The sequence below is a fragment of the Cyprinodon tularosa genome, unplaced genomic scaffold (genome assembly GCF_016077235.1).
Source record: "Cyprinodon tularosa strain WSP-4 unplaced genomic scaffold, ASM1607723v1 ctg199, whole genome shotgun sequence".
Lineage (NCBI taxonomy): Eukaryota > Metazoa > Chordata > Actinopteri > Cyprinodontiformes > Cyprinodontidae > Cyprinodon > Cyprinodon tularosa.
In genome coordinates, this window is record NW_024038729.1 from 886,902 (window position 1) to 908,736 (window position 21,835).

Consider the following 21,835-nt stretch of genomic DNA (forward strand, 5'->3'; position numbering starts at 1 on the left):
CCGGTGAACCAGAATCCAGGCCCCGAACCTGAACCAGAATATTCAGTGTGCTTGTGCAAAATAAAACTGTTAAACTTTCATCCTTGTGTCCGTCAGTGGTGTTCTGCATTCTTGGGTCGCTTTCAGTGAACCCATCATGACATGGAAGAGCAGTATGGAGGAATATTGACACGTTTTTTGTGGACTTTTATGGACCTTTCTGTCTCGGGCACCATAGACCTCCATTATTTGAATGTCAGCAGACAGCAAGAAGCCTCCCAGATCTCCAGATGCATTTGAGATATCAAAAAAGTACTCCAGAGTGTTGTTCAGCATGGGGGTGAATAGAAAATGAAGGCTAATCATGTTTTGGGTGTACTATTCCTTTAAGTACAAGTCATGCATTGGAAAGATAACAGGGAAGAATGTGCTTTCATCAATACAAGTGCCAAATGCTATGAGGGTGTCGTTTAAAAAAAAAAAGAAAGAAAATGCATACATTACTCTGGACACAGTCCCTACCATGAAACATGGTGGTGGCAGTAATATGCTATGGGAATGTCTCTCTTTAGCAGAGCATGGGAAGCTGGTTAGAGTTAATTAGAGGATAGATGGAGCTGATATAAAGAAATACAGCAAGCAGATCTGTTAGAGACTGAAGTGAGAAGTGAGACCATAGCAAAGGTTTAGCTTCCAAAAGAACATGTCCTCACAGCTACAGCATTTGTGTTAGAACGGACCAGTTAAAGTCTACACTTAACTCCAATTGAGAATATATAGCAGGGCTGGAAACTGATGTTTAAAGACGCCCTCTCTCCAATCATTGGAAACTTGAGCAAATTTATGCAAAAAAATATTGGCCTTCTAATATGCAAAAGACCTGCAAATTTAATCATAGGAAAAGTTTGTTCTAGAAAGTGGAAAACATAGGCATTCTTTTTGTTAAACCTTTCAGCATTTTCCAAATGATCATTTTGTTGGCTCATAACATAAAATCCCAAAAAATACATTTAAGTTGAATTAAAAATGCAAAGTGAGGGGATGTGGAAAAAGTTGTTTTGCAAAGGTCAGTGTACTGTACACTAGAACACTCCATTACCACTGCAGCACCTTATTCTAACCCTCCTTCTGTAAAACTGTCTCTGGTTTGCTTCACTTACTTGAACTTGTGGCGGCCACATGGGCAAGGTACGGATGACTGCTGCCTGCATGGAAGAAAAACAAATGGTGTACCGGTGTGGAAAGAAGGAAGATAATGTTACAGAAATGAAAGAGAGGGAACGCTCGGGAGCCTATTTGGCACACTGCCCATCTCATTTGAAAGCATACCTTAAGATACGGTGGCACTGTCTACCCACCGTAGCTGAACTTCCATCCAAAATGATGCAGACTCTCAGTGATCACTGCCTGATTGTGTGTTCATTTAATCAGTGATGAAAGCTCTGCTGATGTGCAGTTAAGACAGCCTGTACTGTATTAACTTCATCACAGAGGATCTGTAGCTGCTCCATAATTGCAGTTGTAATTACCAGCTGCAATCATTCGTCTTCATCAGCCATTACAGAAAAGAATGATTGTTGTGGCAAGCTGTAGGTTCAGATTACAAGCTGCTAATGTTGCAAGTTAGATGTCAAGCAGAGGAGGCGGGTTGCTTGTTTACCGTTTATCATTTTAAACTGCTTGTTTTATTCACCTGCATCCCTAACTTTATGCACTGCAGCTCTGGCTTTGGTGGTGGTTGGCGGTGGTGGAGGTGTAGTGGTAGTGGTGGTGGTAGTGGGAGCAGTTGTTGTGGTTGTGGTTGGTTCCGGGGTGGTTGCAATGACTTCAGAGGCTGTCGTTGTTGGCGGCAGTGTTGTTGATTTGGCGTCTTTTTGACCTGGAAATGAAGAAAAGATGAAGGCGGTCACAAACAACAAGAATGGATGAGGCAGGATGAGCGTCTACACTGTAACCTCTGTGTTGTTTTGCATTCTTGTCATTCTTAGACGAGTGCAGCAATCCAAATCCTTATTCTGGCTGAGTGAAATTCAGCATGCCAGAGACAAATGTAGTGTAGATTAGATTAGATTAGATGAGCTTTATTGATCTCATAGCGGAGAAATTCACTGGTCACATATTGGCATAGTAATTAAAGAAGAAGGAGCAAACAAGGAGGAAAAAGGTGCATTAAGAATAAACAATATATATACAGTATATCAAGATAAATAAGAATTAAGGTGCAAGTGCACATGTATCACACACAATGAAAAACAAAATAAAAACAAGAAATAAAAAAATTAAAAACACAAGGGAGTAACATAGATATTTGAGGTGTCATATGTACGATCCAGATGGCTTATATACAGGTGGATTTACTTTTACATTAGGGTGTTTACGTAGGGTGTCACCTTTTGACTCAGAAATGCAATGATGCACACATGTGAAGTCTAAAGGTGTCATGAAATTCCAACCACCTTTTACTGCAAAGTGTGAATGCTTCAGAGGACATCTTCATCAGCTTTCTATAGAAGGCATTTCCACCTTTTCTGCTTTTAAATACCTCATCCTCAGACAGATAATAGAACTGGACTATTCAAACATTAAGACATGCTTTGGTCTAAACCAATTATTTCTACAGCTGTTTGCTTAAGGTTTTTGAGCCTTTATCAAACAGGGTTTCTTCGAGGATTGTCAATTTCGTATTATCTCAAAACAATTTCTCCTTTCCTTCTGAATACAGGCACTACCTCAGAATGACACTGCCTACACCATGTTTCACTGCAGGCATGTTGTGTTCATAGTGATATGCAGCATTTTGAATTTCTATTTTTTTTATAAGTCTCAGAGGTTTTCATGAAGCAGCAAACTAATTTAGTAGTTTAATTTGATTAAATGCATGGCAGGTCTTTGTTTACAAAAAACTTTAAACATTTTTCAGTAATTGCTGTTGTTCTATAACGTACCATCACAGTAAAATATATTGGAGTTTGTGTTTGTAACGTCAAAAAAAAAAATACTGAACGATTCCATTGATGGGAAAATGTGAAAGATTTGAGCTCTTCTTTCAACTTCTTTTAAATAATTTGTGTCTTAAATTTCTATAGCTAAGGTCTTAATAACTGAATTAAAAAATAAGTAAACATAACTGTGAAAAAATGATTCTTTTAACGGGGAATCTGTATCATTGCAGAATGAATTGTAAACCATAAAACCAGTGTTCATCAAGTGTAACACTTGGAAACGAAGAGAAGAAAACTAAAGGAAATGAATTAAGAATCTATATTGTTTGTGTAAAAAAACAAAAAATAATCTACTCTGACCTGTTTTCACATATGTTGGTCTTGAAGTAGCGTAGTCCAGAGTGGAAGGGTAGATGACTCCTTTCTTTGGTTTCCCGACTGAAACACAACAAACCCAGTGTTTATTTGGCAATTATTTTTTATAATATCTTCTTTGAAATTATATAACCCCACAACAGTACCTGAGACCACAAAGGACTCCCTCCACTTTGGTAGGGACAGGGATCGCACCCCGTTAGAGTTGCTGCCTTTGTAGACGTTCTGCCCAGCCATTTTCCTCACAATTACTTTCCCTCCTGCGTTTGTGATGATTCCACTGTGCAGACAGCATGTTTGTTAAACATAACTCTTACCAGTCATTTGTGGTGATATTTATTCCTCTGTCTCTATACCTATGGATGGCTGCATTGCAGATGCTGGAGATGGAGGCATAGATGCCCGTCCCGTAGACTTGCTGCTTGGTTTCTTTACAGCGTGCCGGACACCTGGCAATAAACTCTGGAACAGTAACCTTCCCCGCTCTGATGTCACACTCTATATCTGGAACAACTGTGGAAAATGAACCAAAAAAACGGCAAAAAAGTACAGAAGGTTATAGAAGGCATAACAAATATGTCAGCACATTATAATCTCTACATTTTAGGGGAGATTTGATTTAATTATTTATTTATTTTTATTTTAGGGCCTCTAACACAGAATCCACCCAATATTCAACAGATCTTTGGCTGTATTTCAGGCACTGTCAACACCAAGGTAGAAAAACAATAAACTGCATCCACACAAGTGCATGAAAACGCAGTTGAAAACACTGCAGATAGTATGCCAGCCCCTTTGTTGGCGCTGTTACACTATCACAAAAACCCACTCAATCCAGTAGACAAAAACAACTGGTTCCAGGTGAACAGAAGAACTTGACTTTCAGGTTACGGACCAAGGTGGTACTACAACAGCATTGTTTTTAGAAATGAAACATTTCTTATGCACACAGAACCAGCTTTTTGACATTTTTTCCACTTTAAAAAATGATCAGTTTATGGTTAATCAAAACTCCACATTCATGTAGACACAATAAGAAAACACCTTTGAAGATCTAAGTTTGTCTCTATGTGGACAGGGCCTCTGTGTAATAGTTAAGCTTCAATGTGGCTGACAAGAAAGTCCTGCAGAAGATAGTGAAGGGAGCTACTGTAAGAGTGTCACTCAAAAGTCTCTTTTCTCTGTCTGCTGGAGGTTTCTTCCTGTTAAAAGGGAGTTTTTCCTCTCCACTGTCGCTACAAGCATGCTTAGTGTGAGGGATTGAATTTGAGTCAATGAGTCGATGCAATCAACTGGTTTTCCTTAGATAGAAAACTGGATCAATTTGACTGGATGATCTGGTGAACTCTAAAGTGCCTTGAGATGACATGTGTTGTTAATTGGCGCTATAGAAATAAACTGAATTGAATTGAATTGAATTCAGAGATCTGGTCTAATTTAAACTGTGACACTAAGAAAAATAGGTTAGAATGATCAGAGTCACTTGAGTAGCCTCTGAGAGTCTAAACCCTTTTAAGAACTGGTAACTGTTGGAACAGCAGCGTATCTGTAGACCAAGAAACTATTTTCTCAGCTCCGTGGTTTGTAGGATGTCAACTAAAAAAAAAAAGAGCCCATCAAGCTCTGAAATCTGGGGCTGCCCACAAAGACAGGAAAAATTATTTTCAAAGAAAATAACATTTATATCTCTCAACAATAACAAGAGAAAGGTTTGAAGTTGACTAATCAAGAGCACTGGAGCAACTGTCAAGCATGGTGGTGGCAGCATCAAGGGTGTTACTGCTGCACTGCTGGCGGCTCTAATGGATTTCACAAAAAGGATAAAATAATGACAAACTGCTAAATAAACAGCTGGATGGGTAAAACTCAGTCACATTTGGGTTTTGCAACAATGATCTCAAAAACGCATCAGAATCTGCTTTTGTTTCATAAAAGAACAGTTAAATGGTCTCATTAACAGGTCAGAATAGCGTGACATGGATGGCCATTATGGGTAAGTTAGAGCATTAATATGAAATGACCATTTACTGGCATTTTAATTTTAATCTTATGAACCTTTTAAATAAATACCATCAACAAAAAATGTCAGATTTCTCTCAGCACTTCCTGTGCCCTGTTATATTCTTCACTTAGTGCTGTTGCTGCAACTTTCACCTTCCTGTGAACCCCAGTTTACTCAGAAAAGTAAGACATATAATAACAACGATAACATTGAAAATTACAGGCTTTTGGCTGCCGATGGAGACATTTACCTTGCTTTGGTTTCTTGCTCTTTGATCCATTCGGCTTGGCCCAGCATGCCCAAGACAAGAGGAACGCTGCAGGTGAAGAAGAGGCCGTTAGACATATTAGCAGGCACAGAAACCTAATCGTCAGCATTTTTCCTGCATCCACAAGGCTGCAACAAACAGAAGATGCAGCTGTTTGATGGTGTGGATTTACTGCAGTCTGATTCTGATGGAGATATGAGACACTGTAGACAAGACTGAAACATTTTAAAACAAGGGAATCAGTGTAATGCATAGAGACGGATTGCTTCTCACCGCAGAAGATGACAGTAATGGATCTGATCATGATGAATGATGCTCTGGTTCAGCAGCTCAGCCAGATGTTCTTAAATTACTGTTCAACCTTACAGGGAAAGGAAAGGGAACACATGCTTACTTATATCTTGAGACTTCATCCTTTTTCCTTCTTAATATCTTAAAGAAAGAAGATATTTGCTGGTTATAGTTTCAGCATTTTGCGTCAGGCATAGAAAAATCAAAACTGCAAGGTATTAAACAGGGAATTTACAAATTTATCGGTATTTGGAGCACAGACAGCATTCAAATAAACAACAACAAAAACGGAGAGTTAGTTTGTTCATCGGGGAAATATTGAATTTGAAGACTTGGACCAAAAACACATGACAGGCAAGAATTGCTACACTGTTTGTTCAGTTTGCTGTAAACCTAAAAAAAATAAGTAAAACATTTTTATTGATTATGGAAAATTGTATCAAAACAGATATGTAACATTATTTTCTTAGAATAAAATAAACAGGCTAGATTGCTATTTTTATACTACCTTACATACTTGTTTTACCTTAACCAAGAGACGACCGTCTCATTTCCTATCAGAGAAAAACTTCTTAGAATTATTTGGAATCAAAATCTAGGTGCATGACTAATACTGAGCTTGAATGTACAGTAGCTAAAAGTGGGCAATGAATCAATATGTATATATAGCGATAGATATCTTATCAATAGAAAACACATCAATAAAATGTTCAATAATTCGACTGAACTCAGATCCAGAGCCTCTCATAAACAAACTAAGCAAGGTTTGCAGTCAGGTTAATAATGTTTTAGTTTGAAGGTCATGTTAAGATAAGGTTCCAGTTATAGTTTAAATTCTTAGCTTTTTATCTAACCCTTTTTTCAGATATATAAACAAAAAATACTAATGATAGAAAATTAGATAAATGGCTTATAATATGATACATTTTTCAGCCATATTGCACAGCAAACACCTAACAGTAGCAACGGGATATTTAATAGGTCAGTTTATTAAAGCCAAATTAGTTTAATTTAATTTAATCAGAATTACCACAATATTTATTTACTTTTTGGTAATGGTTATTTCCATTTGATGTATTTATATATCAATATATTTGATAGATGCAGATAGCTTAAGTCAATGTGTAATTTAAATGTATTTATTTCTAAACTTATTTCTAAAAAAAGAACTGCTTAAATACTTATAAAAAAAATGTTATATGTTTTTTGTTTTGCATTATCAAATTTTCAGAATTATAAATACACAAAGTCAAAGAAAAAAAAAGAAAACTTGTTTTATGGATACTGCTCTCATAAACAAACGATAAACGATTTTGCATTGTAAGAGGCTTTAATCTAAGCCTTTTTAATAGAGCAGGTCAGAGTTGAAAAATATCTATAAATCTTTAATCAGTTCATTATATGTAATTTCTGCAGGAAACAAGACCACACAAATCTGTTGATTGTTGCCTGCAGTCTGAAACCACCCTGAAAACCTGGTTACTTTCGAACAGCCGAAAGGACTAGTTAAGCATTTTTCTTTCGTTTTAAGTCATGTTTTTGCACTTCAATGATCAGTCATTTGAGGTAAAGACTATTATTAGTCAATCGTAATCTCCCCATCAAACGTGAGATAAAACGGCATAAAGAAATCCACCCACCATCAACCATGCAGTCAGCTTTATTAGAGAGCACTCACAGACATAATCTAATGAGAAAGGAATGGAGAACTGCCCTCAGATGGTTTCTGTGTTTAAGGTGACAACCACATCAAGCTGGATCCTGATTGGAAGCACTGCCTGTTTACAGTCAGGAGAAAATCTCCCTTAGCATCTGTCATTTAGATTTAGAGGTCAACACGTGTAAGAACATCCAGCATGCTTCTAGCATGTGTTACATGTTAGGAGTGGCTAAAGCATTGCTTCATGCACTGTAATGTGTCATAATGCCATTGCTGCACGCAAATCATAAAAAATGACAAAAGCAGTGAGAAAGAGCTTCATTAGAGAGCCTGGCCTCTTGTGTGGTCCCGTTAGCAATTTGATTTGGACTTTACTTTCCTGCCAACATTAGAAAACGAAAAAATATTCTCTGAAGTTATATATTCAGTGTTGTCCAGATGCTCTTCCCTGATTAATGATGATCCTGACCTTATTTATTTCCAAGGTTGATTCAAAAGCTGCTGTGGAGGAAAGTTATTTCACCTATTAAGTATCCATGATCTAATTCTTCAGCCATTACTTATATCTCGTGATCTATGATAACGGTTCAAATGTAGAGCAATCAATAAAACAAGAACTTGTGTTTTAGGCTCATATGTTTCTTAGTTACAGCAGATTTGGCCACAATCTATATCTCCATCCAATCATTGTCTATACCTGTATATCTTCTCAGGGACCCCTTTCTCAAGTCATCTCAGGGTTTCTCATGAAGATTTCCACATCCTGCTCCAACCTACCAACACCGATTCATCAGATACCAAAATAAGAATGTAGCTACTGATGACTGAGCTGGAAGGGGCAGTCCACCTTTACAGTTTGACAACAATGGTGAAAGAATTACCTTTATTTCTGCTGATTCATGCTTGGCTACAAAATGCAGGAGTGCATGCAGAAGGTCATGGTTTGAAGACAACAACAGGATGACATCTGCCAGAAAATAAACCCTGCAGTTTTCATATCAGACATAGGCCTTTTGATGAAGACGCCTTTAGACCTCTTAACTCTACCTACACCATGGACTGGGAATGGTTGTAAGCTGTGAATGTGCAGCATTTGTCTTGGTGACACAAGGAATGGATGGAGCTTTATTCACCTGGTACCCAATATCCCTGCAACAAGTCCTTAAAATGTCTTGAACATTTTTTCCAAGGACTCTCCAGAACTCAAACACATTAAGACTAAACAACCAAGCTCCCATGACACAGTCAGAAAATAAACTTTATAACAAAATGACTTAGTTTAATCCAAAAAAATTGAAAAATAAATGACTTTAGGCCACCGACCAACAGTCTGGTTCTTTTTCTCCATTTCCCAGGTAAGAGTCTTATGGCGTTTATTGTTAACGCTAAAAATCATTATGTCATGCTTGTAATTTTTTTCCTACACCACTTCGACTCAATCTTCCAATGATATATTTTGATATAGCATTCTGACCAGCCGGATTGTTTGATAATAGTGTCTGGTATCCTACTCTTCATATGGAAGGAGTCAGTATCTGTCTGCTGAACAATTTGTAAATAGCCTGTACTTATATAGCGCTTTTTTCAAGTCAGAGGACTTGACCAAAGGGCGTTACACTACATTCAGTCATTCACTCACCCACTAATGGTGGCAAACTACATTGTAGCCACAGCTGCCCTGGGGCATGTTAAGCCATAACATCACCTTCAAAAAATTTTAACTTTCTGAATGCTTATTTTGTTTTTTATTATCCATTAGTAGTGGGGAACAATTAGTTGGATTTGTAACATAATTGCAATATAACAAAATCTAATTTCCAAGTCGGAAAAGCACTCAGTTTTGGTCATGTTACATTTAACAGGACTGACTTTCTCCCTCCAGCCCTTTAGGGGCGGTAATATGCTTACAGTGGGTTTATTGCCACACGAAACTGAGGAGAGTGCTGCAGTTTGTGAGCAGATCCATGTTTGAAAATAGTAACATTTTTCCACAAAGAGTGACAGTAAAGTCCTGCCATGATGGACTCCAGACAAGCAAGATCTCATGGTCCTGAAAACTATGAAAACGTGGAGAAAAACATCTACAGGCGCGTGACTATTGCAAAGGAAAATCAAATTAACATCATAATCCCATTATTGGTTGAAATAAATATAGATTTTTGCCAAAACACTTCCAGCCCTAGCAATAACATTAACCATCTGTATGACTCTATCAATATCTAAAAATCCCTCCAATTCTTTTAATAAATATTAGTTTTTACTGGTGGCATTATTGTTGACTCGATATAAGAGCATCGATGTTAAAGCTGACTTTGTTTCCATTGCAATTTATAGTATTTCTCAGTTTTCTTACGCTAAAGCATTAAATGAATACTCTGCTGAGTTTATATGTTAAATATAGTTATTGTCTGCAGTATGTTAGCATTAGGGACTGGAAACAGAGAGGAAAAACTGGCGTGTCTATGCAGCAAAGCCTCTTATGGTGCAGCAAATGCAGTTATTTGGCAAAGGAAAGCCCCAGCAGGATAATTGACTAAATATTGACTTTGATAACTAAACTTCCTGAAATATAATAATAACCTCTTTTGTTGTGCAAAGCATGTGATTTATCATTCTTTGTAGGAAACTATAAACATGACTGTCCCGATTGCAGCATTTAAGAGCTCCAACGTGTTTTTCTCCCACAGCGTTTGGGTTTGACGGGTAGGCAGATGAATACTGCACAGAAAGGACTAAAATCTTTCCAAACCGAGGGAGGAAGCTGAGCCCATGAACAAGCTAGAACAGATACGTGCATCTAGAGCACCAGCGATACCAAACAGGAGCGCAGCAGACATCATCTTGGCAACCGCAACAGATCAGCTGACAGGAAATATTAAAGCTAATGTTTCCTAAATGGAGAGTCACATTTAGTAAACGCTTCTACGGAAACATAAAGATGCACCTCTGCACGGAAGGATGATGTCACAGCAACAAAATTACAATAATTTCAGCCGTCTTAATATAGGTGTGCAAAGTGAGACTCCTCTGAGTAAATACACAACGAGAAAATTATGTCTTCTATGGACTGCAGGGAGTTTACTGCACTGAGGATAACAGAACCCAAACTATTACAAAGAACTTAACCTCACTCCTTCAAGCACTGTACAAAAATAATTACCAGACAGCTTATTGTGCGCCTTTAAAATTTTCCTAATTTTTTATAAACATAATCCTTCACATTTAAAACATGCTGTAAGTTTAAAATCTCTTGCATTTAAATTTTAAACAAGGGGTGGGATGTTGCACCTCTTTCAGGCTATTTGTTTTGTGTGGAGTATGCATGAATATCAATAAAACACAAATGCATGCAAGATATGCACAGATTAAAACCTGATAACTGGCTTTTTTTTTAATTCCAATCCAAATCACTGTGATACCCTTAAATAAAATCCAAGGCAGGTTTCTTTAGGGACCACCTTATTAGTGAATCAAGATATCTTGTTTCTAAATCCCAAGATATTTTACATCTCATGGAGCACTATTCACTCCAGAGGAAAGTTCTGGTGTCCTGCATGCATACAGGTGCTGGTCATAAAATTAGAATATCATGAAAAAGTAGATTGATTTCAGTAATTCCATTTAAAAAGTGAAACTTGTATATTATATTCATACATTACATACAAACTCATATATTTCAGATGTTTATTTTGTTTAATTTTGATGATTACAAATGACAACAAATGAAAATCTCAAATTCATCATATCAGAAAATTAGAATATTAATGAAGACCAATAAAAACAAAGGATTTATAGAAATGTTGGCCAACTGAAAAGTATGAACATGAAAAGTATGAGCATGTACAGCACTCAGTATTTAGTTGGGCCTCCTTTGGCCTGTATTACTGCAGCAATGCGGCGTGGCATGGAGTCGATCAGTCTGTGGCACTGCTCAGGTGTTATGATAGCCCAGGTTGCTCTAATAGTGGCTTTTAGCTCTTCTGAATTGTTGGGTCTGGTGTATTGCATCTTCTTCTTCACAATACCCCATAGATTTTCTATGGGGTTAAGGTCAGGAGAGTTTGCTGGCCAATTAAGAACAGGGATACCATGGTCCTTCAACCAGGTACTGGTAGCTTTGGCACTGTGTGCAGGTGCCAAGTCCTGTTGGAAAATGAAATCTGCATCTCCAAAAAGTTGGTCAGCTGCAGGAAGCATGAAGTGCTCTAAAACTTCCTGGTATGTGGCTGCGTTGACCCTGGACCTCAGAAAACACAATGGACCAACACCAGCAGATGACATGGCACCCCAAACCATCACTGACTGTGGAAACTTTACACTGGACTTCAAGCAACGTGGATGAAGTGCCTCTCTTCTTTTCCTCCAGACTCTGGGACCTTGATTTCCAAAGGAAATGCAAAATTTACTTTCATCAGAGAACATGACTTTGGACCACTCACCAGCAGTCCAGTCCTGTTTCTCTTTAGACGCTTCTGACGCTGTCTGTGGTTCAAGAGTGGCTTGACACAAGGAATGCGACAGCAGAAACCCATGTCTTTCATACGTCTGTGTGTGGTGGTTCTTGAAGCACTCACTCCAGCTGCAGTCCACTCTTTGTGAATCTCCCCCACATTTTTGAATGGGTTTTGTTTCACAATCCTCTCCAGGGTGCGGTTATCTCTCTTGCTTGTACACTTTTTTCGACCACATCTTTTCCTTCCCTTCGCCTCTCTATTAATGTGCTTGGACACTGAGCTCTGTGAACAGCCAGCCTCTTTAGCGATGACCTTTTGTGTCTTGCCCTCCTTGTGCAAGGTGTCGATGGTCGTCTTTTGGACAACTGTCAAGTCAGCAGTCTTCCCCATGATTGTGTAGCCTATAGAACTAGACTGAAAGACCATTTAAAGGCTTTTGCAGGTGGTTTGAGTTAATTAGCTGATTAGAGTGTGGCACCAGGGGCCATCAATTTTGAACCTTTTCACAATATTCTAATTTTCTGATATGATGAATTTGAGATTTTCATTTGTTGTCATTTGTAATCATCAAAATTAAACAAAATAAACATCTGAAATATATGAGTTTGTATGTAATGTATGAATATAATATACAAGTTTCACTTTTTAAATGGAATTATTGAAATCAATCTACTTTTTCATGATATTCTAATTTTATGACCAGCACCTGTACATTTGTCCTTCCTCCATAATACCCAATGCAAATTTGATAAATAATTATTTGGCATTTTTGTCATCTTTCATAGTTCCATGCTGGCCATTTTCTAATAAAAATGTTTTAGGGAGGAAATAGGAAATAGGAGGAAAAAAAAAATATGCAGCTTTTGTGGTAAGCTAGATGAGCTGAGAAGAACTATGGCTCAGGTTTAAGAGGAAACTATTAATCATGCTGTTCATAAATCCAATGCCAAAGGGAAGAGCTGGTATTAAAATAACAATCTAAGAGATCCTGTTTACAATTAACAACGAGTGATTTATGTAGGTGACACAATGTGGAGGTTCTATCAAGTGGGACAAATCTAAACTTTTTACAAAAATGAAAAATGACACGTGTGATTAAAAATGAACAATGCACACCGTCAATGAAACACAGTCATGGCAGAATCCTGAGGATATGATGCCTTCATTTAGGGACGTGGAAGCTGGTCAGAATGAGTGGGAGATGAACTGAGCTAAACGAAGAGGAATCAAAGATGTGACTTGAAGCTGTGTTCAGAGTTTGTCACAGAATGAACGGTGATGTTTAAATATATTAAGATAATTCTGGGTTATAAGCTATCCATTATTTTGGTATATAAATAAATCCAGATAGATCATAAAGTTTGAGGAACAAACATGCAGCTCAGAAAAGGGAACTATTGGAAGTGCAGCACAGCTTTAAGTAAGCTCACAAAGCTTTGAATTTTTTTCCCCCTGCTCGGATGCCAGCTAGTTTGTTTCAATGTTGTGCCAAACCACAGCAAATCAAAGAAAGCAGGGCCCATATCATACCTGGCAGGTGTTTCAAAGGTATGCAGGGGCTGCACTGCAAACAGGATGTGCACAACATGGGCTGGGAAACCACACGTGTCTTACAAAGCCTGCACAAAGATTGTGGTTTTTCATGATGAGCTCTAAACACACAGTGTGCAATTAAAATTATGTTTTCACCTATTAGAGTGAACTTTGCATATAGATTTATGCCAAATATTCCCTATTTGAAGACACATCCACTGTCTGTAGAGGCCAGCACAGATGCATAAAGGGTTAAGAGCTGAAAAGGATTGGGATTTATTGGAGAACTTGGTATTACCCTGTTCCTGGGTGAAAGCAAGTCCAAAGCCAGACTATTTACACACATTACCAGGGAGAGTTAAACCCCACCATTCACAGGTGTCAGTGCTGTACTGCACACGTTCAATGTACCAAAAAAGCTGCAACAACAAGCGGAAAAAAGCAACCTCAGTGAAGAAAAAAAAATAAAAAATCCAGCTCCAGCATGTCTCTACAGGGTCACTCCTGCTGCTGCTGCTTCTGATACACTATTTGTTTATAGGGTTCCTCACAGGCTGAATAACTTTAACTCTTGGCAATCAGCTTACAGCAAGCTACAGCTTGCAGCTGGACTGGTTACACTGAGACCACCTGTGCTTAATCATCTTCTCTGAAAACATGAAGGAAAAAATCAGAAGCAACACACAGAGATGTCAAACCTGCTTTAGAGGTGGAAACGTTTCCTCTGTCACTGCTTATCATCTATCTATCTATCTATCTATCTATCTATCTATCTATCTATCTATCTATCTATCTATCTATCTATCTATCTACTGTATCTATCTATCTATCTATCAGTACATTTATGTCTTGATCACTATTGATTAGAGAAATAAACTGTTGTTTGTTTTTTCTTTAACTTCATTTGAAACTAACATGCATGGTTTAAATGGTCAGATAATTTTAATAAATAAATGCAAACGACAATTTTTTTATTTATTAGAAATGACTTTATTATTTATATATTCAGTCTTTCCTGTATCTTTTTCGCTTCTCTCTGGTATTATTTTTTTTTGTCCTGTTCACTGTTCTATGTTTCGCATCTGTAATATGAATATGATTTGATAATTATAATAACAATAATAAAAAGAATCCGATTATTGGGAAGCTGCGAAGCGAAAGGAATCTAATTCAGCATGCTGATAAATCACTGGAACCCCGAAGTGAATCATCAGGGAGAATGCTGCATTAAAAAGCTCCCCGGAGAGCAGCGCAGGAGCCTCAAACCTACCTGAGGAGGAGGTAATAATCCCGTCCGCTTTTCAAACGTAATCCCATGCGGAATCTTCTCCTGGTATTCCTCCTGTGGATGCACCGGGCAGCAGCGATCCCTCTACCTGGAGTTTGAAGTCAAGCTTTGCTGATTAAAAGTGGAGAGCAGGATGGGTCCACAGTCTCCCCCCTGTTTGCCCAGCCCACTTCAGGCTGCAGCTTTGCACCCAGACACAGATCAGCAAACTGGGAAACACAGAGGCAGGATATTCAGCGCATTCATGCCCAGGGACCACTTTCATATAACATCATGTTGTTTGAATGGGAAGTTATCTGGTAACCAAATTAGTCGGGATTGATTGCTAACTGGTAGTTTAACCTCTTAATATTCACCTCATTTTGGTAAATTCTCATTTTGCACACCCAAATGGAAAAGCAAATAACCTAGAAACTGTAAACGAAAATTTACCGAAGAGGATTAGGGCCACTGAAAAAAAAATAAAATAAAGTTAACTGATTTTTTAAATTTATTTCAGTATTATATGATTTTAATCTCAGAAGTCTGACTTTAATCTCGGAATTCTGACTTTTTTCTCAGAATTCTGCCTTTAATCTCAAAATTCTGTCTTTTTTTCAGAATTCTTACTTTAATCTTAGAATTCTAACTTTAATCTCAGAATTCTAACTTTAATCTCAGAATTCTGACTTTAATCTTGGAATTCTGACTGTAATCTCAGAATTTTGACTTTTTTCTCAGAATTCTGGCTTTTTCCCCCCAGAATTCTGACTTTAATCTCAGAATTCTGACTTTTTTCCCCCAGAATTCTGGCTTTTCCCCCCCAGAATTCTGGCTTTTCCCCCCCAGAATTCTTACTTTAATCTCAGAATTCTTACTTTAATCTCAGAATTCTGACTTTAATCTCAGAATTCTGACTTTAATCTCAAAATTCTGACTTTTTTCTCTGAATTCTAACTTTAATCTCAGAATTCTAACTTTAATCTCAGAATTCTGACTTTTTTCTCAGAATTCTAACTTTAATCTCAGAATTCTGACTTTAATCTCGGAATTTTGACTTTTTTCTCAGAATTCTGACTTTTTTCTCAGAATTCTAAATTTAATCTCAGAATTCTGACTTTAATCTCGGAATTCTGTCTATAATCTCAGAATTCTGACTTTTTTCTCAGAATTCTAACTTTAATCTCAGAATTCTGACTTTTTTTCCCTCGGAATTTTGACTTTAATCTCGGAATTCTGGCAGCTAACAAACATGTTAGCATCAAGGCATAGCCATGTCTGTTTTAGAGACTAAACTAGCTCTCTTGTTTTAATCACCTTCTGTTCTTCCATTAATGGAATAGCATCACCAGGGACCCCTCGGGCACGTAAAAAGTTGCCAAATTCCGTCATTTTGTTATAAGCCCTCTCAAACAACTGACATCTTAGTCAGTGAAGCTGAGTGCTCCCACATCTCTTCCATCATGGTGCCCATCTTCATTAAGATCCAAATTATGAGATTAAATTTAGAATTTTTAGAAAAAAGTCAGAATTCTGAGATTCAAGTCAGATTCTGACGTTTTTCTCATATACTGAAATGAAATAAAAAAAAAATCAGTTAACTTTTTTTATTTTTTCAATGGCGCTAATGCTCTTCCATAAAAATTACACGTGTGATATATATTTGAAAGCTAACACCTTCTGGTTTCTAAATATATACATGAAAATTGGGTGAGTAAAATACAGCCCAAGCTGCATCAGTTCAAACATGACTTCTTATTCTCATGACTTTTTATTCGTGAAAATAATAGGTCTTTTTTGAACAGCAGTAATAAAGACATGCTTGCTTGTTGTGGCTGCTTTGTCGAGTTTACATTTTGACATGCTCCTATATCTGTGTTAATTGTGCTTTGGTGCTCGCTATGTCCATAAAATAAACTAAGTGGTTGAATTGTGGAGAATCTAAGCTTTCCAAAGATGTCTAACATGTCTATATTGATAAACATTTTACCAGTGTAATTTTCAGGCATTCTGAGTTATTATTTATAAACACTTTAAAACTCCCTGCATAATTATAATAAAGCAATTTATATACATGAAACAAGTGGAGCAGTATGGCAATTGCCATACTGCTCCACTTGTGAAAGTAAAATCTGTTGGGCTCCTTTTGGCATCAAGACAATTATTCTTATTGCCACCTTGCCAGACAGGACACTGTAAAAAAATAAATTAAAAAAAATAAATAAATAAAACTGTGGGTTTTGAGAGGCTAACTCATATCTGAAATGTGTGACAGTCATACTACTTGACCTGATAACCCTAAATAAAATCAAATTCAATGTAGCCACCGGATTAGTTTTTAGAACAGACCTGTGTGTAATTTAATCCCAGTACAAATCCAGATGTTCTTTTGCAGCTTCAGGCATTCATTGGAGAGCATCAGAGAACAAACAGCTTCAACCCAGACCAAGGAGCACAGCAGACATGTTTAGTAAGGTGCATGGAGATGTTTAACACTGATTTAAGTTAATGACTAACATCCAAATTATCTCACAGCTCACTGTTCAGTCCATTATCTGTCAATGAAAAAAATAATTACATCCTAAATCCTGCTAAAACTGACCAGCTGTGCAAGGAAACTGAGTAGAGGTAACTCTGCTGAGGATGCATTTGGGCCACAGATCCAGTTGGGAAATCTCAAAACAAAACCAATATTTATAACCTCTTAATGTACTCCTCTTACTGAGGACATATGGTAGATAAAGAAAACCATGCATAAATAAGTATAACTATTTTATTAAATATAAAAAGTAATAAAATACTACTTCGTGGCCACGCAATAAGTTTAACGTGCGCAGGAAATACTTATTAATAATATTAATATCATTCCTGGACAACTGGGTAAGCAAATCAAGCGCGCCTTCTCTAAGGTCTAAGGCGCGCTCGATTTGCTTACCCAGTCGGTCTCCGCTAGTCACGTGACATTTGTTGCTAAGACGCCATTTTAGGTGGAAAAGGCGTAGTGTAAACAACCGCAGCATAGCTAAACGAAGGACTAAAGGCCCGTTTACATAGCAGCTTGTCCAAGATAAGTCATTACAGTTAACATAAGTCTGAAAACAGGGGCAGATTTATTGATATTATTAATAAGTATTTCGTGCGCACGTTATACTTATTGCGTGGCCACGAAATACTACTTCGTGGCCACAATTAAACATTTTTTTTGACCATGTCATCAGAGGGGCTCCGTAGTACTGTTATACATGTCAGTCAGAAACTTGGTCTTGTGTTGCAGACCTCAACAAAAACTCTGATAGATTATACTGTATTTAGCTTTTGTGTTCGACAGCATTCAGTTGTTGTAGTAAAATGCATCAAGTATAGGTCTCTATTAGGAGTGATACAACAAAAATGCCTTTGGCAGCTTTGGCTTCCTCTAAGTCAGGGGCGTACTTACAAAATTTGGGGCCCTAGAAAAAAACAGGCAGGGGGCCCTTTGAATTGAGAAGACAACACATAAAACAGACCTATTATACAGATACAGAAATTTTAATAGAATAGACTTACTTTATTTGTTTTATGATTTGTCCTTCTCTTCTTGTCCCTTTTCTTGTTGTTTTGTACTCAGCTGACTTTTCATGCTGCAAAAGGAATTAAATTTTTTTTTTCCAAGCAATAAGCTCACTTAGCTGATTGCCCTTCCTGTCTTTCCAAAAAGGCAACGGCAAAATTAAATAACACATTCCTTCTTTTCACTGTAGACAAGCCATGATCTGCTTATCTGTTCTCCATTTTTCATTTGGACGAAATAATAGCTGCATGAATCATGACAGCAGGCAAGCTAAAGGAGAGCAGGAGGCGGGGTTACCAATCTACTTGCTCTGGAGAGCAGAGTTTGCTACTTTTAGATGTTGTTGCCAAAGTCTCCAGTAGCAGAAAAAAGTCGCTAGATTTGGCGCTAGGTGCTTTTTTTGAAATAAAAGTGCTAGAGGGGTTTGAAAAGTCACTAAATATAGCGACAAAAGCACTAAGTTGCATCAAGTGGCGTGCTGCTATTTGTTTGGACCTTATTGATCATGTGCAGCAAAAGAAGTGATCCGTTTGCCGGAATGGTGTACATTGAAGAGGGGGGGGGGGGGGAGGGGGGGGATGGTGATGGCATTTCTAATGGCATTTTAGCAAAAGTATTTTATAACATAATTAATGTGCACAAATAAGGAATGATTGTATTAATCATACATGTATACAGAGTCATTTATCAAATTTTTAAGAATTTCAGAGATTTTGAGCTGCTTTGAAAAACAATATTCAATAAAACCCACAAGGGCTAGAACTGTCTCATGAAGATGTTTCAGATAAGGGATTAGGTTGCCACCACTGCAGAGCTTCTCCAGGAATGGCAGCATGTGTTGCAAGTGCCAGGAAAGGTATAAAAGCTACTTTAAGCCAAACCTAACCCTTCGCCCGTTTTAAACGCTTTTGGTCATCTAGAAGAAAATCTGAGCTGTACCCTTAATACTTTGTATGCAGACACTCGAGTTTCCTTAAACCATTCATAGGGTTGCTTCTCAGCCAAGAGAGTAGAAAATATTATAAACAAATATTCAAAAGGCAGAAGGAAAGGTTATATTGAATATATATCCCAGCAGCAACTTTGCTGAATCATTCAGGAATAATTTGTTGAAAAAAAAGGTGTTTTCCATGAGTGAAAGAGAGCAAGTTAGTGGTTTAGAGATAAAAGCCTTGAGATTTTGGATTCAAAATTGATGTCTGCAGCTTATTGCAGATCATTTCCACCAAACAGGATAGTCCAGAGTTGTTTTGCAGCCATTGTAGTAAACTCTACTGGCTCACCTAACCCAATATCAGATTTAAATTACTCCCAAATGCTGAGGTAAAGTTGGTCTCTGCAGAATGTTGGCACATGAGGTGTTGTGAATGCTTGCCTGAAACTCGGACATATAAGTCTGAAGTACTGCTTAAAAAGAGCTCATTGTGTTTACTGTTACAGTCTCTGCAGAAGTCACTAGGGAGCTTTATTCAAGATTATATCCCTCTGCTCCAAGTAGGTCAAGGAAGTGGACTATGGTTCAGCACTGCTCATTTCCTTTACACCACTGCCATCCTCTTGACAGGTTGTCAACAGAGCAAATTTGTAACTCACTGCTCCCTGGACTGGATTTCCTGCGAAAACAGAATCACACCCCTCCTGATTTTAGCTGTCCACCATGACGAGGAGACAAATGGAGGAAGGAAATAGTTTAGCTCTTTGCATTTTGTGTATTCTAAAGCATTTTTTGTGAGTTTTGACTGTGAGCACCCTCCAGGCTGCACAGTTTAATACCATCAGATACTCCATTCAAGTCAAAGACAGTTCAGTGGTTCCAGATGTTGCCATAGATCTCATGTCTCACCACTTTACTGCTTCCACATTTCACCCGGTGGGTTGCTCCAGAAAGGTTTAGACATGTTGGTTATGCCTTTCTTTGGCTGCTTATTGTGTTACTTATAGAAAGTCTCAGTTTTAATTATTTGCCAGGGGATGCTTCTCTAGTTGTTTGCAAAGTTACATTAGGAAGTACCAGAAGCGCTTATTCAATAATATTTCTTAAGTGGAGTATAAATATGCCTTGGGTTACTTACAGTAATTCTATTCAGGGAAGATGAGTCACCTCAAGTGTTTTCCAGTTTCTAGTTTGAACCCAGCTGGGATTTGCTAAATACTGTACTCAGACACAGCATCAGGCTAACTGCTATTACAAAGCACTCTGATAACAAAAATGCAGCTTACAGTCATCAAGTTTCACAGATGGGGCCATATTGGACTTTGAGACAAGAGTTGAAGGGAAACCTCCACTTTTCTAATCAAAATTTTGACTTCAGAAGACTTGTAACTTTTGCACTTGCAAATGGGAAAGTTCATTGAGTTAGTAGCCTACTAATGCATCATCAAAAATATGAAACCTATTAGGCAGGTAAGAATCTTTTTGTTTTTACTTTTATGATGTAATTTAATACATTTAAAAATCTACTTCTAATTTTAGGGCTTCAGAATGCATGGGATATTGGTACTACCAAAAACCTCCACTTCAGGTGAGACTCGAAGAAAACAAATGTATCCGTTGTGATGCAAACTTTACTGAGCTTGGCTGGTTATCCTCCCGCAGCAGTGTGTCGCAGTGAGCTTGTCGAAGATATTTTGGATTTATGCCCAATATTGTTAGCCTCGTGAGACCATCCTGATCTCGCGAGCTTTCAAGATTTCACTCGATAATCAGTCTGGAGACTCTCCGTTGAAGAAAATTTGGAGACGTTCACCAAACGAACGTCCAATCAGCGTTGGCTTTGAGGCGGGTTGAGGTGTGACGCAGTTGAGTCTAAAGAACATGGTGGCTTCAGCCGATGAAACTAGCGTTAGCGTGGCTATCGAGCAAGTTTTATCAGAGTATTTCTTCACTGAAAGAAGAGCAAAACACTGCTCTGGAGGCTTTTTTCAGAGGAAAAGATGTTTTTGCTCTTCTCCCGACTGGTTTCGGCAAGAGTTTGATCTATCAATTGGCTCCTCTTCGTCGTCGCTCTGTTACGTCATATGCTTCGTTGATCTGATTGGTTTATTTGGCCCGTCTATCACCAACATAGGCCAATCAGCTAACCAGTATTTTCGCCCCTTCCCAAAATTACTTCTAAGGAAGGTTTCCAGATGGATATGCGGAGCAAATCCATCTGGCGGAGTCAGGTTACAATATTGTAGCAAGGTCTGTGCTATGTTATCCCACACCACAATGCAAGAGGGACAATCATGAACTAGCTGTGGGTCTAGATACGGCAGAGGCGGTGAGGAAGTGGGGGCAAGTTTGTGCGACAACGGAGGGACATGAGGGCGAAAAAGAGCGGGGATCCAGGTGGAAAAAGGGTCCCAGCGTTCTTGCGCACCTCGCAAATACAAATACAACAAGCCGGTAAGGTACCAAACAGGAAATACGCATAGTGTAGAGCAGATGTAGATTTGATTAATCAGAGGCCTCCTGTCTGCAGCACTGTTTGTGGTCACCTACAATTTGGAGTGGTGCACCAGAGTGTCTGCG

The 21,835-nt window shown here is 38.0% G+C and overlaps 1 protein-coding gene across 9 annotated transcripts in view; it reads right to left on the reverse strand.

The window, feature by feature from the left end:
* The window catches only part of vit (vitrin), a 40,796-nt gene extending 25,868 nt beyond the window's left edge, over positions 1-14,928 (reverse strand). For 7 of the 9 annotated variants that reach the window (XM_038284103.1, XM_038284111.1, XM_038284107.1 and 4 more), the window contains exons 1-8: positions 14,775-14,927; positions 5,840-5,927; positions 5,549-5,614; positions 3,653-3,809; positions 3,443-3,576; positions 3,282-3,359; positions 1,673-1,858; positions 1,140-1,184 (exon numbers count right to left, since the gene is read on the reverse strand). In XM_038284103.1, the coding sequence (XP_038140031.1) occupies positions 1,140-1,184; positions 1,673-1,858; positions 3,282-3,359; positions 3,443-3,576; positions 3,653-3,809; positions 5,549-5,614; positions 5,840-5,870 (697 nt within the window). In that variant the 5' untranslated portion in view covers positions 5,871-5,927; positions 14,775-14,927. Of the gene's footprint in view, positions 1-1,139; positions 1,185-1,672; positions 1,859-3,281; positions 3,360-3,442; positions 3,577-3,652; positions 3,810-5,548; positions 5,615-5,839; positions 5,928-14,774 lie in introns of all 9 variants that reach the window. The other 2 variants (XM_038284109.1, XM_038284110.1) reach the window with 2 other exon arrangements.
* Positions 14,929-21,835: the final 6,907 nt, after the last annotated feature.